Source organism: Colossoma macropomum, unplaced genomic scaffold, assembly GCF_904425465.1.
Source record: "Colossoma macropomum unplaced genomic scaffold, Colossoma_macropomum, whole genome shotgun sequence".
Taxonomy (NCBI): Eukaryota; Metazoa; Chordata; class Actinopteri; order Characiformes; family Serrasalmidae; genus Colossoma; species Colossoma macropomum.
In genome coordinates this window covers 18,196-35,949 of record NW_023495329.1, presented here as the reverse complement: position 1 = coordinate 35,949, position 17,754 = coordinate 18,196, and the positions used below count along the sequence as shown (strand labels likewise).

General features: G+C 40.0%; 1 protein-coding gene across 1 annotated transcript; it reads left to right on the top strand.

Moving 5' to 3' along the window:
• Positions 1–13,458: 13,458 nt before the first annotated feature.
• On the top strand, positions 13,459–14,552 carry LOC118801784 (C-C motif chemokine 13-like). Its single transcript, XM_036562151.1, has 3 exons — positions 13,459–13,697; positions 13,840–13,951; positions 14,276–14,552. The coding sequence occupies exons 1-3, from the start codon at positions 13,634–13,636 to the stop codon at positions 14,370–14,372; spliced, it is 273 nt and encodes a 90-aa protein (XP_036418044.1). The 5' UTR covers positions 13,459–13,633; the 3' UTR covers positions 14,373–14,552.
• Positions 14,553–17,754: the final 3,202 nt, after the last annotated feature.

The window sequence follows — 17,754 nt, the reverse complement described above, 5'->3', positions numbered from 1 at the left end:
ATGAGCACATCAACCTGGACGACGCTGAGCCATACGATGACCGATCTTTTGGTGAGTAATGGAAATGGTCAGTGGAAATATTTCAGGAATGAAATCAGCTGGAAAACTGATAAAATTTATTGATGTGAATACAGAGAATGAGATGATGAGGGATTGGATGATTTTGGCAACTAAATCCCTCAAAGCCCTCATAGGAATCCCCCTGGAGGACATTGAAGAGGAACCTGAGGAGGAACCTGAGGGGGAACCTCTGGGTAAGTAAATGAAACAAATCTCAGACTCTGGAGTCGGAACACAACGGAACATCTGTTCACACTAAATGTAATGGCATGGATGTACGGTTGTAGGAAAAGGCCTCAATTTGTATAGAACTGTTACATGATATGGAGATGCTCTGATCACTAAAAAGGCTCTTTACACTGAAGAGCCATCCACTGAAAGGTTCTTTAGGGAACCAGAAGTGATTCTTCTATGGAAAAAAACTTTTACTCCTTTTTCAATACATTTAAAATAAATCAATTTTAATTCGTCTCATTGCAGAGAAAGATGTGATCAACGTGATAGAAGCTGAAGCTCAGCCTGAAGCCAGCAAAGACACAGTAACTGTCTACCTGGATGAGACTGAAACCCCAGAGAACCTTCTGAGTGAGTGATAACAAGAACTGTAAAATATTCTGATGATAACTAGAACAGTTCTGGTGTGGCTCGGGTTTTGATGGATACTTGATAGGGTACTTTAGGTGGTTATGAGGTGGTGGTTAATTTGTTTTTAGGTAGTTTTATGATATTGTAGCATGTTCTAGAAATGTTCTGCACGTTTTTTTTCTGGGTTATTGTTCTCCTACAGTTATTCTCTGAGTTTTTTCTGACAAAGACTCTTAATGTGAAGGTGGGGCTGGTTCACATTTGGGGGTTTGTGTGTCAGATCAGACAGGAACTGGGTGTCAGTCAGAGTTGAGCGCTGATAGAGTGCTGAATGTAGAGCTGTTAGCTAAAGCCTCGCTTATTGTATGGCGCACAAAGCACATCAGCTTGTGCATCAGCCGTGTGTCCTTCAATAGCATTAAACATTACAGTATTCTAAATGGTTGCTATGGTGTTGCTAAGGGGTTTCTAAAGTATCCAAAATAAGTCATAGGATGTTACTTTTTTGTTTTCGTGTTTTATTCATTGCTATGGAGTGGCTAGGTCGTTGCTATGCTATCCCAGATGGTTGCCAGACTGCTGTTTATCGGTTAATGTTATTCCAGGTTGTTGCCAGGGAATTACTGTGTAGTTGCTATGGAACCTCTGGCGGTTGCTAAGGAATTGTTATGGGGATTGCTACGAAACTGTGTGTCCAATCTGAAAGCTCTTTAAAAGCACACCTCTCACAATCAGAGTGAAAATTATTGAGTCGATTGGTTTTGAGTCGCAAGATGAGTCACAATAAATGTAAATATAACATTTAGATAAAATGATTTGAAATGTGTTGCAACTTAAATGCTGGCTACTATTTCTGTGCTCCAGGACAGACTATCAGAGAAAGGCTTGGTTACCGATTTATCTAATTTTGTTCTCTAGCTGAATTGGATGTAAAGAAAAGCGACCCTCCTGAGGAAGTAGCTGAGACCAAAAGGAGAAAAACCAGGAGAGGAACAAGAGGAAAAGGACGGAAAATCAACTATAATAAAGACCAACGTCCACCAAATGACAAACAAGATGAAGACATGAATGAGAGCAGAGAATCTGCACAAAGAGGAGGAGCAGAGGGGCTCAAAAGAGAACAGGTACAGGTACAGCTTTTAGTCCTAGTCATGGCCCCTAATCTGCGGATCATGTAGTTCTTGTCATGGTCACTACACTGTTAATCTTTTAGTCTGAGTCTTAGTCCCAAAACTGTGGATCTTTTTGTACTGTTCAGAGTCCTTAATCTGTGGATCTTTTAATTCTAGTCATGGTCCCTAATCTATGGTTATTTTAGTTCTAGTAATGGTTCCAAAACTATGGATCTTTCAGTCGTAGCAATGGTTTATAATCTGTGGATCTTTTAGTCTGAGTCTTGGTCCCTAATCTATGGATCTTTTAGTCCTAGTCATAGTCATTAATCTGTGGATCTTTTAGTCCGAGACTTGGTCCCTAATCTGTGGATTTTTTAATCCAAGTCATGGTCCCTAATCTGTGGATGTTTTAGTCCTAGTCCTGGTCCCTAATCTGTGGATCTTTTAGTCCTAGTCATGGTCACTAAACTATTAAACATGTTTCTTTTTATAGAGAACCCAACAAGTCTTTTTTCCAAGAGGTTCTTCTGGACAGAACTGCAGTGATGAACGTAGGCAGGTTGTCCATCCCAGACGGGTGCAGGAAGAGCAGGATAGTGGATCTAATGCAGTCCCGTACACCTTGACATTCTGGAGGACAGGATGGAGAGAGGGAAGAACGACAGAAGGTTCTAGAGTGGAGTCCACTCCTCAACAGCATAGAATGACAGAGAGACACGAGGAGACAAGAGAACATCCTCAGTGGAAAAGAGAACAGGTACAGGTACAGCTTTTAGTCCTAGTCATGGTCCCTAAACTGTTATTCTTTTAGTCCTAGTCATGGTCCGTAATCTGTGGACCATATAGTTCTTGTCATGGTCACTAAACTGTTAATCTTTTAGTCCTAGTCTTGGTCCCTAAACTGTGGATCTTTTAGTCCTAGTCATGGTCATTAATCTGTGGATCTTTGAGTCTTGGTCCCTAAACTGTGGATCTTTTAGTCCTAGTCATAGTCATTAATCTACGGATCTTTTAGTCCGAGACTTGGTCCATAATCTGTGGATCCTTAGTCCTAGACATGGTCATTAAACTATGAATCTTTAAGTCCTAGTCATGCTCCCTAAACTATAGTTATTTTAGTTCTAGTAATGGTTCCAAAACTATGGATCTTTCAGTCGTAGCAAGGGTTTATAATCTATGGATCTTTTAGTCCTAGTCATAGTCATTAATCTGTGGATCTTTTAGTCCGAGACTTGGTCCCTAATCTGTGGATCTTTTAATCCAAGTCATGGTCCCTAATCTGTGGATCTTTTAGTCCTAGTCCTGGTCCCTAATCTGTGGATCTTTTAGTCCTAGTCATGGTCACTAAACTATTAAACATGTTTCTTTTTATAGAGAACCCAACAAGTCTTTTTTCCAAGAGGTTCTTCTGGACAGAACTGCAGTGATGAACGTAGGCAGGTTGTCCATCCCAGACGGGTGCAGGAAGAGCAGGATAGTGGATCTAATGCAGTCCCGTACACCTTGACATTCTGGAGGACAGGATGGAGAGAGGGAAGAACGACAGAAGGTTCTAGAGTGGAGTCCACTCCTCAACAGCAGAGAACGACAGAGAGACACGAGGAGACAAGAGAACATCCTCAGTGGAAAAGAGAACAGGTACAGGTACAGCTTTTAGTCCTAGTCATGGTCCCTAAACTGTTATTCTTTTAGTCCTAGTCATGGTCCATAATCTGTGGACCATGTAGTTCTTGTCATGGTCATTAATCTGTTATTCTTTTAGTCCGAGTCACAGTCACTAAACTTTTAAACATGTTTTTTTTTAGAGAACCCAAGAAGTCTTTGTTCCAAGAAGTTCTTCTGGACAGAACTGCAGTGATGAACACAGGCAGGTGGTCAGTCCCAGACGGGTGCAGGAAGAGTTGGATAGCGGATGTAATGCCCTCCCGTACACCTTGATAGTCTGGGGGACAAGATGGAGAGAATGGGGTCCATTCCACCACAGACAGTAAGGAACGCTGATGGACGAAAAGAGAGACATGGAGGAGAACCGAGAGCGAAGAGACCCCACTGGTGGCAGCATGACAATCAATACTAAAACCAGAGAGAGACAGAGAACCCGAGAGAGACTGAGAACCCGAGAAAGACTGAGAACCTGAATGAGACACAGAGAGAAGAAAAAATGGAGAAACACAAAAAGTGGAAGAAGAAATCTGTGGGTGGCTGTTTACACTGGAATACACTGATACACTTGAACTCACACACACCACTGACACACACACACCACTGTGTGAGTGTTTCAGTGGTGTGTGTGAGTGTTTCAGTGGTGTGTATGAGTGTTTCAGTGTTGTGTGTGTGATTGTTTCAGTGGCCTGTGTGTTTTTCAGTGGTGTGTGAGAGTGTTTCAGTGGTGTGTATGAGTGTTTTAGTGGCCTGTGTGTTTTTCAGTGGTGTGTGAGAGTGTTTCAGTGGTGTGCATGAGTGTTTCAGTGGTGTGTATGAGTGTTTCAGTGGTGTGTATGAGTGTTTCAGTGTTGTGTGTGTGATTGTTTCAGTGGCCTGTGTGTTTTTCAGTGGTGTGTATGAGTGTTTTAGTGGCCTGTGTGTTTTTCAGTGGTGTGTGTGTGTTTCAGTGGTGTGTGTGAGTGTTTCAGTGGTGTGTATGAGTGTTTCAGTGGTGTGTGTGTGTTTCAGTGGTGTGCATGAGTGTTTCAGTGGTGTGTATGAGTGTTTCAGTGGTGTGTGTGTGTGTTTCAGTGGTGTGCATGAGTGTTTCAGTGGTGTGTATGAGTGTTTCAGTGGTGTGTGTGAGTGTTTCAGTGGTGTGTGTGAGTGTTTCAGTGGCATGTGTGAGTGTATCAGTGGTGTGTTTCAGTGTTTCAGTGGGGTGTGTGTTTTAGTGGTGTGTGTGTGTGTTTCAGTGGTGTGCATGAGTGTTTCAGTGGTGTGTGCGAATGTTTCAGTGTTTCGGTGGTGTGTGTGTGTTTCAGTGGTGTGTATGAGTGTTTCAGTGGTGTGTGTGAGTGTTTCAGTGTTGTGTGTGTGATTGTTTCAGTGGCCTGTGTGTTTTTCAGTGGTGTGTGAGAGTGTTTCAGTGGTGTGTATGAGTGTTTTAGTGGCCTGTGTGTTTTTCAGTGGTGTGTGAGAGTGTTTCAGTGGTGTGTATGAGTGTTTCAGTGGTGTGTGAGAGTGTTTCAGTGGTGTGCATGAGTGTTTCAGTGGTGTGTATGAGTGTTTCAGTGGTGTGTGTGTGTGTTTCAGTGGTGTGTGAGTGTTTCAGTGGTGTGTATGAGTGTTTCAGTGGTGTGTGTGTGTGTTTCAGTGGTGTGCATGAGTGTTTCAGTGGTGTGTGTGAGTGTTTCAGTGGTGTGTGTGAGTGTTTCAGTGGTGTGTGTGAGTGTTTCAGTGGTGTGTGAGTGTTTCAGTGGTGTGTGTGTGTTTCAGTGGTGTGTATGAGTGTTTCAGTGGTGTGTTGAGTGTTTCAGTGGTGTGTGTGAGTGTTTCAGTGGTGTGTGTGAGTGTTTCAGTGGTGTGTGTGTGTTTCAGTGGTGTGTATGAGTGTTTCAGTGGTGTGTATGAGTGTTTCAGTGGTGTGTATGAGTGTTTCAGTGGTGTGTGTGTGTGTTTCAGTGGTGTGCATGAGTGTTTCAGTGGTGTGTGTGAGTGTTTCAGTGGTGTGTTTGAGTGTTTCAGTGGTGTGTGTGAGTGTTTCAGTGGTGTGTGTGAGTGTTTCAGTGGTGTGTGTGAGTGTTTCAGTGGTGTGTATGAGTGTTTCAGTGGTGTGTATGAGTGTTTCAGTGGTGTGTGTGAGTGTTTTCAGTGGTGTGTGTGAGTGTTTCAGTGGTGTGTATGAGTGTTTCAGTGGTGTGTGTGAGTGTTTCAGTGGTGTGTGTGAGTGTTTCAGTGTATTTCACCCTAAACAGCCAGCCATAGACATCACACACACGCAAAATAACACACACAGAAAAAAGGATTGACATACACAAAATCACACACAAACCCACATTAAAAGGAAATCTCTCTCTCAGCCAAACACATATTGAAAAGAAAAATTCACACACCCAGAAAAAAGAAATCACATACACAAAATGACAAACACACGGAACAAAAAAACGACATACATGCACACAACCACACACACACTGAAAGGAAATCTCTCACACACACACCATATTGAAAAAAAATTCACACACACTGAAAAGAAAACTCTTACACCCCGTCCACACACACAGAACAAAAAACGACATACACACACACATTAAGCACACACACACACCCACCACACATACACACACACCCACCAACCCACCGACCCCCCCCCCACCCACCCACACACACACACTCACACAGAACAAAAAAATGACACATGCACAAAAACTGACACACACAAAGCACGTTTAAAATGTTTGCTATCCGGTGTCGACCAGAGGAGGATGGGTTCCCCTTCTGAGTCTTGGTTCCTCTCAAGGTTTCTTCCTGTTCCTAGGGAGTTTTTCCTTGCCACTGTTGCCTCTGGCTTGCTCATGGGGGCTCGGACCCGGATTTTTGTGCTTTGTGACAACACCTGTTGTTAAAAACGCTATATAAATAAACTTTGCTTGCTTCCTTGCTTGCTTAAAAGAAGACATTGCACACACACACACGCACACACACACACAAAAGCATCAATAAAAAAAAAAAATATTAAAAATATCTTGCAGCCTCTTTATTCTTTATTGTTACTACAATCCATTTTTCAGACATTTTACTGAATAACCTGCTGAGAGAATACAGGGTTTATTAGAGGTGTGATTTATTTAAAGGGTCCATATCATAGAAAAGCTTTTTCCTCACTTAAATAAAAAAAAAAATAATTTGTTCGATGTTGTTTATAAACACTGCTGCAGTTTCAAAAGTCCAGGGGTGTATTCCAGAAAGTGGGTTAAGCAATAAAACCGGGTAAGTTAACTCAAAATTCACGACAACTCGAGGTTTTCCGTTCCAGAAACCGAGATTAAAGAAAACCGGTGTCAGTTACTATAGCAACTTACGCTCTGAAGCTAACCTGCTCGCTGGCGGGTTAACCTACACATAACCCGGGTTCACACGCACTTTTCTCTAGCAAACATGGCGTGTCCTTTCCTCGATCATCCAGTTGATATTGAAGCTCAAATTATTCGTTGAGCTCTTCGTCGGGGACGAGTCATTAGACCCAGATTGGACGAGTATCTCCACGAACGTTACCATTTTCCCTCACAGTCAATTAGATAATAATATTCTAAAGCCATACATTTCCAATATCACACATTGTGGATCTGCACGCACTTCTTTGCAAACTTTATGCATTGCTCTCCGTTTTTTTTTTGCAAATGGTTTTTTATACAATGTAGGAGACGCTGAACACATAGGGAAGGCTACTGTATGTCAGTCTGTCCGAAAAGTATGCCTAGCATTGAAACGTTTGATGTACAGTTTTGTGGTGTTCCCTGGGCATAAGCCTATAATGAACATCAAAGAGGAACTCCACAGAATTGCAGATTTGTGTTTATTAACAAAGATTACAAAAGGATAACATAATTGGGAAGTGGAATTAGCTCTGCATCTTTTAATATTTCAGGATTTCCGAGAGTCGTTGGCTGCATGGATGGAACCCACATCCCAATTAAAGCACCTGCAGAAAATGAAGGGGATTATGTAAACAGAAAATCCTTCCACAGCATTAATATACAGGTAGTGACCATCTTAAATGTACTGTGTTAAATTTATTTAAATAAAAGTGTAGCATTTAATTTGTTACATAAACTCACTGTTATCTTCCATGAAGATCATATGTGATGCTACAAACGTTTTTGAAGCCAAATGGCCTGGCTCTGTGCATGATGCACGGATTTTTCGTGAGTCTGAACTATACAATAAATTTGAACGAGGTAAGTCTGGGAAACGTTTGCTGTGGTTCACATTCAGTGTATGGTGACATTGTTTCAGTTTAGATCACTGCATCCCCTGTGTGCTTACAGGACAGCACAATGGTCTCCTCCTTGCAGACAGAGGGTATCCCTGCATGCCATATGTGCTGACACCATACCCTGACCCTGAGCCTGGACCAGTCACGCTACAACCTGGCCCTATCCAAAACAAGAGCAAGGGTTGAAATGACAGTCGGGATTCTCAAGGCCAGGTTTCAGTGCCTGTGGGGGCTCAGGGTCACTCCAGAGAGGGCATGTGTGGTACTGCACAACATTGCAACCATTAGAGGAGAGCAACATCCTGCCATACCCCAAGCAGATATTGAGGAGGAACCACATCTTAATCTACCTGACCACAGAAACAGTAGAATTGTCCGAGATGCAATATGCCATCACTATTTCTCCCAATAATGATTTCCTCATCATTTCTCTCACCCATCTGCCCTTTAATTATATAAATAAGACTACAATTTATGTTTATGATTTCTTTATTTCCTGAAAAAAAAGGCAAGTTAATCTCCTTGTCCTCATTCTTTAGTAAGAACATTCACATCTATACACTCACAGCAACTACCCCCACCTTTAACTTATATTCCAGCAACTCAATTTCAAGGCTTTTCTGTTTTATTTGGAGTTTTATGTGCTTCATTTTAAGATCACACTTCTCAATTTGATTCTAGAGGTGTATCTTGTATAAATCCTTTACAGGCAGCTTGGAAGCAGAAAGGAAGAGAGGAAAAAAACATGATATGGTCAAATAAATATCTTTGCGTTCTAAATATTTCAGCTATTTGGTGAGACAAGCTGAGCTCTGGATGTTGATGGTCCCTCATTAGGCTGTACATCTCCTGCCATGTTCTGTAAGAGGGCAGTCACACATCATCATGGTGGATCACATGAAATGCCATGGTCAATATATTCAACATATGCAATGTATACTGTACATCCATAGGCCTCCCAAGAGCATCATCCCACTCTGAGGCAGCAGAGACAGTTTCTTCATCCTGAAACAATATTTTTTTTGTTTAAAAGAAAGGTATTTGTACACCTTCAAGTAAGATCTAGGGACTTTAAGATCACTTACAACTGCAGGAGGCTCGTTGCTTGAACCACACCGCCTATCACTGGAGAGATGGAATTAAAATTGTTCGGATAAATGCAGTTCTCAATATTCCACAGTTTATGCACTATAACTAATAAATGTGGTGAATATAGCTTTAACATAAACAGTCATGTCCTGGGGGGTTGTTGGCTCTGTTGAGCTTCCTCCAGGGATTCCATCAGTTATAGGCCAGCCACTGTTCTGTGACAGCGCCAGCTCTTCTGCCTGGGTGAAAGGCGGCGGAGGAGGTCCCCCTCCTGTTTTCCGTGCCTCTGCCTTTTTCCTATTAGCTACAAAGCCTTAACCAGCTGTAAGCCATACCAAGCTGGTTACAAGTAAGAACATTAGGTAGTTATGTACAGGTCATACCACTTTGCTCTATGTTTTCATATTTCATCTTTATTTGCTGCCATGTGCGTTTCACCCCACTTGGATTCCACCTATATTATGTAAACAAAAAAAGAAAAAACATTGTAAAAATAAAGACAACTATTACAACTCACATTAAATTATTTTTGCCATATCCATTTGCTAAATGTTAAATTGTGTCATAGTTTTATTTAAATATTATTTAATAATAACTCACGCATTAACTTGGTCTGTAATTTTTTTGCCATGCCGTTTCCCTTACTTTTGCGGCTGCTGAAGCATTACTTTTACGTTTACAGTGATGTAACCATCACTGCTCATATACTCACATGCATTCTTTATGTTGGCGTGGGTGTTAAGCAGTACATCCACCAGAGGGCAGTGCAGAGTCAAAAGTTTAAGACAACAACAAGCATGGCAATGGTGAAAACAAAAAGCAGCTTTGCCACAGGCAGGGCCCTTGCCTAATTTGCGGGGCCCTATGTAGCATAGTGAGCAACCAGCTCTGACTCTAGGGATCTCTTTTACTTCACTGAGTGTTCTGTGTTGCGCCTTTAGAGTGATCTTGGCTGGGTGTCCACTTCTTGTGAGTGTTGGCTGGGTGACTTCTAGTGAGTGTAGACACAGAACTAAATCATCTCCATTTGTAGACAGTCTAACTGTAGATTGATGAATATCTACGCTCTTTAAGATCACTTTGCAACACTTTCCAGCTTAATTCAAATCAACAATTATTGATCTTCTAAGATCAATTTTCATAAATGATGGTTCGCATCAGTGGATGCTTCTCACGAATAGCAAACTCAAAAAGGTTGAGTGCTTCTTATAAAAAGCACTAACCCACACATCAGTCTCATTTCACTGGTGGTACTCCAGGTTTGCTAACTCTTGACTCCAATAAGCTTTTATTAAAGTCATTAGCTGTGAATGTTTGAATGATGAATTAAAAAAAATATTTTTGTGTTATAAGTTTAAACAGCTTGTGTTTGTTTTTTATTGCAATTTAAATGAAGATCTTATTTTATGATGTGTTAATACACAAAAGCAGGTAATTTCAAAAGGATTCACAAACTTTTTCTTGCATCTGTATAAAAGTTATACCAAAATAGTGGTTTGTAAAATCCCCAAAGATCCCTTAAATATTTGTGGCACAATATTTGTTGTATTGGCGCTGCGCTTCAGCACATCCTGCTTAGGGCCCTCAAAAGGCTACGGATGCCCTGAATCAGGCAACTAAAATGTGTGAAAACTATTGAAAAACTTTGAGAAAGTAGAATAAAAGAATTCTCTTTCTTTCAGTGATGTCAGACTGGACTTCCTGAACTCATAGAGCTCTGAGAAAAAGGGACAGATGAAAAGTGGAAGGAATCACCAGAACGGTTTCAGGTTTGAGAGGATACTCAGAAATCCAGTTATCATGGATCTTGTGTTGGGAACATCCCTCTAGCAAGATCGGAAACCCCCCAAAAATTGGCAGCAGACGCTACTAAAATGTGTGAAAAATGCTGAAAAACGTAGATAAAATTAATAGAGTTAAAGAGTTTGTTTTCATTCTTCTTCTTTTTTTTAACCCTCTATTGCATGATGTTGCCTCAGGGCAACAAACATTCTCCTTACTTCACAAAAACATTATACATATTTAAGGACACTGACAGGGTTAACAATAAAGGGCAGAGTTTGAGTAACTCAGTAAAAAAAGCATGTATTTGGTCATACTATCTCTTCGTGGGCACTTTCAAACCTCTTTTTAACATTCAGTATCATTTTTCAGTTATGTGAAATTGCAGAAATATGTTTGTTGCCTAGAAGCAACATTGTGCGACAGTGGAATGTATTTAGCCAGTCACAAGCCACGTCTCACTACTCCAGGGAGCATGGGTGTATATCATTTCATCCAGTTGTCGCACAATGTTGCCTCAAGGCAACATACACCTAAGGACCCCTGCACACACTATTATTAAAAAATGGTTTGAATTCAATAATCAGGTCAATTTTATGCAAGTGAAGTGAATTGGATATATTTTTTAAATTGCAGTAGAGGGTTAATTTTAAGTTTTACCCAGGTTTTGAACAGCAGCATATCAAGAATTTAGAGCTCATCAAAAAGGGCACCATTCATTTTGAGACAAAAAAGGGCAGGGGCTCGAGGCCCTGTGGCCCACCCCCTTCTTCTCTCCAGTGGTCACTGAGAATAATTAATTTGAAAGGAAACAGTTCATCAGTTAGTCTTGAATCATGCTCTTCTCATTCTAGCACCCTGTGCAGGAGGTCATTCTGTCCATGTGAAATTGAGGCTTGTGTGTTAAAGGTCAGATAGTGAGACGAAAGTGAATGTGAAATGACTTTTGAGAGATGTCAGCAAATCTAAATCAAGGGGAAAATGCGATTACCAAACGTCTGGATGTGGGGAGAACTTTCAAACAACAGAGGAAATCTCTGTTGCGTAATATTCTTTTGGAACTTAGAAACGTTTCCTGCAGTCCACTTTCAGTACCTCTATATTTTCTGAAGTTTACTTTGGTGATTAGAATAAATTAAATGATAATAGAATAATAGAACAGAATGATTTCTATAGCATGGTTTAAAATACCTCTACATTAGTTGTGACAAACACATACAGTGTCACCCTCTGTAGTCCAGCAGACTGTAGCTATGGTAAATGATTTTCACTCATGGTTCAAAACAAGGTTTATTTCGCTGTTGTCGGAAGAAAACCTTGTATCTCCAAAATGGTAACTTTATAGGAGAAGGAAAAAACCTACTTTACTTTTAATGTAAGTCAATGGAACCAGAATTTTTTCCAAGTCATTTTAGTCCGTTTCTTTTGCTCCATTCTTCCCGAAATGTACACACAATGTAAAGGATGACAGGCATTTTCAAATTATGTAAAAAACTGAAAAATGTCAAAAATGGAGATACGAGGTTTTTCTTCCAACAGCAGCGACATATAAAGTGCTTTTACAACAGGTGTTGTCACAAAGTAGCTTTACAGTAAAATCCAGGTCCGAGCTCCCATGACCGTCGCCAATGGCAACAATGGCAAGGAAAAACTCCCTAAGAGCAAGAGGAAGAAGCCTTGAGAGGAACCAAGACTCAAAAGGGGAGCCCATCCTCCTCTGGTCGACACTGGATAGCAAACAATTACAGCAAAGTGTAAGGATATACGAAAGGCAAATAAGGGCAAAAACATGAGGGAATGTTTTAGAGTAATTCAAGCTGTTAAGCAAAACTACAGGAATTTACAATAAGTCAAAATTGTCCAGGAATTTGCAACAGCTTGTAAAAATATAAAATGGCAAAAATGGAGATACAAGGTTTTGTTCCAGCAGCAATTCTTTGTTATACAGTTTATGGATTAGACCTGTCTGGGAATCAGCAATACTTCACAAAAAAGCTGGTTACACAGTGTTTTCCCATAGTAAATGCTGATAAGTCTAAGGAGCAGGCAGGTCTGGGCAGCGACAGAAGTCAGCAAAGAGTGATGGGAAGTGATCCTATATGGTGTTATGACCCCTGGTTGTAATATACCTTTTATGTGCCTTGTGTTGGCATTTTGTGTTTTCCCCTGTTGTGTGTCCCCTTATGTGCAGGTACATGATTGGCCAGATGGGGCCAGCTTGATACTGACTAGTTGCTAAACACGCGATTATGACAAACCACATGGACGCCACAGAAATCGAGGACATCTGGTCATCCTAAGCTAAAAGCTATTCAACTCCACTTACCTGGCTTTTCATTTCTTTATCAAGATTGTATTTTCTAGCAGGGATTGAAGGAGAGTTTAATCGGGAATGACCACAGTCCCCACAGCAAAGCTATATGTTGGGAATTTTGTAACTTCATTTAAATCAATGGATTTTTCATGAAACATATTAAGAAAAGAATTACATGAAGAGAACTGCCAACAGTGTCAGAGAGGAACAGAGTGAATTAAATAAAAAGAGTTTTTCCAATCTGCCTTATCAATGTGTGTTCTGAAAGTATTCTGAACTTATTCTGAATATATTTTGATTACTTTATATACACTGTAATGGAACACATTGCTAAACACAGTGTATTCAGTTTTCAGCCATCACTACATTTTCAAAGTGTTCTGCTCAACTCTGCCTGTTCTCCATCCAAGGGGATCAGCATGAGAAAAAGAGACAGAAAGAGAGAGAGAGAGAGAGAAAGAGAGCTTGCACACAAACAGACTACGGGTGAAATTCTGTAAAAATACAGCCAGAACAGAGGTAAAAATTAAACTGGCCTCCACCCCTTTTGCTGCAACACAGGGCTTGATAGGTCGGCCGACAATGCATCTGACGATGAATGACAGCTCACTCAACCTATAGAGAGAGACAGAGAGGGAGAGAGCAAACAAGCAGTAGAGAGAAAAGAGAGCAGAAACGCAGGTGTGCTGACACACAACACACAGCAGAAGACCCTCCACTCTCTCCAGCTCCGTCTCTCTGGCTGAAATCAGACGCTCTGCTAGAATGAGGATCCTGTCTGCTCTGCTGGTGCTGCTGCTGCTCTGCTCTCTCCAGCTGACCTCTAGTGGTGAGTGGACTGAACACACTGAGCTGTGTTACTGTCAGTGTTATTATAGATTATAAAGATGGAGCAAATTTCATCACAAAGAGTATCAGGTATCTGTGTATTGAGGTTGTGGTGTTAAATGCGGTGTTTGTGATCCCTGCAGCTCCAGCTTGTTTGTGTGGCTGCTGTCCCCATTGGACTAACATGGAGATCCCTCTGGACCTGGTGGAGTCCTACACATGGACACCCGATGAATGCCATACTAAAGCCATTATGTGAGTAGTAATGATCTAAGTGAAAATAAGCAGAAATAATTTAGCACATTCTCTACATGTAACAAACTTAAATATGGCATCCAATTTCAGTTTATTTACTGAGTTTAGCATAAAACAATACAAAAGGTGCCATAACTTTTACACAGGCCACAGTTTATGTTCATTTTTCTCCTAATATGATAAATTCCACAAATAAACGGTATACAACTGTAAATACCTTATACTGTAAATACTAAACCTTAGCATGATCTCTAATGAATGTTTTCATTTTTGAGTAAAATGATTATTTTCCTGCTTTTAATTATTGTTTGTCCTCTCCTGCAGATTTCATACTAAAAAAGGAAAGACGTTGTGTGTGGATCCAGACTCTGTGTGGGTCAGGAGTTATATTGCTGCTTTGGACAAACGCACACATTGGTAGCACAGAACTCTAAAACTACAGTTCCCACAATGCTCTCACTTACAAAGCTACTTTAACTCATTGCTTTGTAGATGTCAGGTTGTGACCTAATGAAACACTTTCTGATAGAAGATTCTGAAGAAGTTGTGAAAATGTCACACTTGTACCATCAAAGTAAATGCAAAAACGTATTAACAGTGATTTTGAGAAAGTTTGTATTTATTCAGTCCTTGAAAGGTTAAACTCACATACATCTGCATTACAATGCTAAAACCACAGTGGTTAGAAAATTGCTACTCTTAAGTATATCACAAGCTTAAATATATCACAAAGTGGAGGGGTCTAAAACTGAGCCCTGGGGCACACCATAGGTAACAAGAATTGTGAAAAAATTACATTTTTTTCATTTTACACAATTACATTTTTTTTTTTACATTAGAGTAAAATGTTGTCTGTCAGCAAGATATTATATAAACCAATCAAAGACATCATCTGGGAAATGTCATTAACTGGTTTCAAAAAATGGAATAGCACTGATGTACTTTAGATTTAGTCCATAATTAAACATTTGCAGTGTGGTACCAATTCATTCCTTCACCTCCTAAATGGAAATACCTTCAAATGTTATATTTTCAGTTATATTTATAGTTTCCGCAGGGCTATAATTACATCATCCAGATTTATATTGATGAGACTGAATCCAGGCTTTAATGTTGTATTATTGTAGCCTTAGACAATCAGCCCAACTTTGGATATAAAATTGTTTCACTGTGGATGCAAGCAAAGTGACCAGTTAGTGGCATGTAAGACCTGTGAAGGAGGAAGTGAACACATCCTGCCTTGTATGGTCACTGACAGTGGGGTGCAGACTTGGTAAAGTGAGGCTGAGGTGTTTCAAAAGGGCATTTTGTGGGGGAGGTCATACTGGGATTTTTTCAGTACATGAAAATACCATTATAGACAACATTATTCTAATACCGTGCTATTCTGTATGCAGATCTGATTTTAATTATACAAACAAAATGTACATTTTTCTTGTCTCAAGAACCAAAAACAGACCTAATCTTAATAAATGCCCTGTTAAATAAACATTATCACAATGTAATATTTAATCACTTTATTAATCTGTTTTTTGCAGAATGCTTCTAAAATGCGCCAGCAATTCAATTGTAAATATCAAACCTTCCTCAATAATCCTAACATATTGATATAGTTCTTGATGATCATTAACCAAGATTTAAGCAAAACATATTAAAGAGCTAAAAGCTATGAAAACTCCTCTTATCTGCCTGATCAGGACTATGTGTCCATTTGAGGCCCCACAGTGATTGTAATTATTGCAATGTAAACAATATACGGCAGCAGATTTAAAGATTTTATTTTCTGGCAGTGGTCAGACTTTGATTCAGCGTAATATGTCAGAAAACAAAGAGAGTTCGGTAAACTGAGAATGACTACAGTCACTGCAACAAAGCTGCTTTGCCTATTTCTCATTTGAATTCCTCATCCTACCTTTAATCGGGCAGCAATTCGCTGCACCTGTACAGCTGCCAGAGTGTCACTGCTGCACCACTTAAAAAAGGACAAAAAAGTCTAATAAGAAGTGAAGAACAGAAGGTGTAACAGCGAAGGTCAGTGAGTTTGTGACTAACGCAAATAGGAAGTCAGGCAGCTGGCCAGGAAAGCTTTGGTCAAACTTGGGTATAGTGCTAATTTAAAAGGCCATGAAGCTTCATTGTTTTTTGATAAACCTTCACTTTCCAAGCACGTCGTCTTGATATTAGTGTCATACTGCATTGCTTCTATAATGTGGACATTTCATAATAACATTTCTTATATATATATTTATAGTTGTAAAATCAATGCTAATGTTACTGCATTTTTCCAATGGTGTCATGGGAAAAACAGCAGAGAAACAGAGTAAAGAAACCACAGCACTGTGGTCAGCCTGGTGATTTAAAGCCATTGTATGAAATTGCAGAAGCGACTAAACTCTTTCTGCCCTTCAGGGACAACTTGAAGTTTTACCCAGGTTTTGCTCAGCGACATATTAAACATTTAGAGCCCGTCAAAAGGGGCATTATTAATTTTGAGACGAAAAGGGGCAGGTGCTTGTGCCCCTGCACCCCCCCTTCCATGCCAGTGGTCAGTGAGATTAACTGGTCTGAAAGGAAACAGGTCATTGGTTTGTCTTGAATCCTGCTCTTCTCACTCCAGCTCCCTCTGCAGGAGCTCATTCTGTCCAAGTGAAATCGAGGCCTGTGTGTTAAAGGTCACATAGTGAGCTGAAAGTGGAGGTGAAATGACTTTTGAGAGACGTCAGCAAATCTTAATCAGAGAGGAATAAAGAGTCTGGATGATCTGCAAATGTGGAGCACCATTTCACACAAAAGAGCAAATCTCTGATTCAGTGGATTTTTTAGAACTTAGAAAAGTTTCCTGCAGTTATTTCAGTACCTCAGATTTGTGAAGTTTACTCTGGTATTTAGAAAAAAACTTGACTTCTTTAATGTGGTTTAAAATATCTGTACATTAGTTGTGAGAAACACATTCAGTGTCGTCCTGAAGTAATTGATTTTATGTTGGCTCTGTATTCCAGCAGATTGTAGCTGCGGTAACTGATTTTCACCCAGGGTCAAAAACTACAGAACACAAATAAATCCAAAAGGGCAAAAACATGAGGGAATGTTTCAGAGTAATCAGAGCTGAAAGGCAAACCTACAGACAAATTTAATGAGTCAGAATTCTGAGGGACTTTGCAGTAGCTTGAATGAGTCTACAGAGTGTTCTAGTATGGTCCATAGTGATTTGGTTAGAACCCATCTTAATGGAAGTCAGTGATGATGGGAGGTGAATCGGAATGTCGTATCTCCAGAAATGTGGCCTCACTGGAGAAGGGATGAATGTTCTTAATTTTCAATGTCAGTTAATGTAACAAGATTTTATTCTAAATAATGTTTTCACAGTGTCTGTTGGTCCATTCATCATGAAATATTGACACAATGTAAATGGCAACCTTTATTTTCCAATTAAAATGGAGAGAGAAGGTTTGTTCCAACAGTGATATGTTATACAGTATCTGTGAACTGGCAGTACCACACAAAGAAAAGGCATCATTACAGGGTGTTTTAATATAGTACATGCTGATAAGTCTAGGCAGGGATGACGGACATCAGTGATAAGTGATTTAAAGCGAGTCCATATGGCATGACTACATAGTTGTAGTGATCACAGGTTGTGGATTCTTTCACTCATCCTTTTCACTTTTAAATTCCAGGCCTTAGTAATACCACAGGTCTCTTCTTAGTGAAGTAACCAAACTGTTCTAGGACACCAGCACGAGTAAAAAGACAGACTCTTTACAACTACTATTAGTATTCAAACATTTTTTACTACAAAAAAT

Coding starts and splice junctions, on each gene's coding strand:
- LOC118801784 (XM_036562151.1), top strand. CDS start 13,634: ATGAGGATCCTGTCTGCTCTGCTGGTGCTGCTGCTGCTCTGCTCTCTC. Junction 13,698..13,839: donor TCTCCAGCTGACCTCTAGTG/GTGAGTGGACTG, acceptor TGATCCCTGCAG/CTCCAGCTTGTTTGTGTGGC. Junction 13,952..14,275: donor TGCCATACTAAAGCCATTAT/GTGAGTAGTAAT, acceptor CCTCTCCTGCAG/ATTTCATACTAAAAAAGGAA.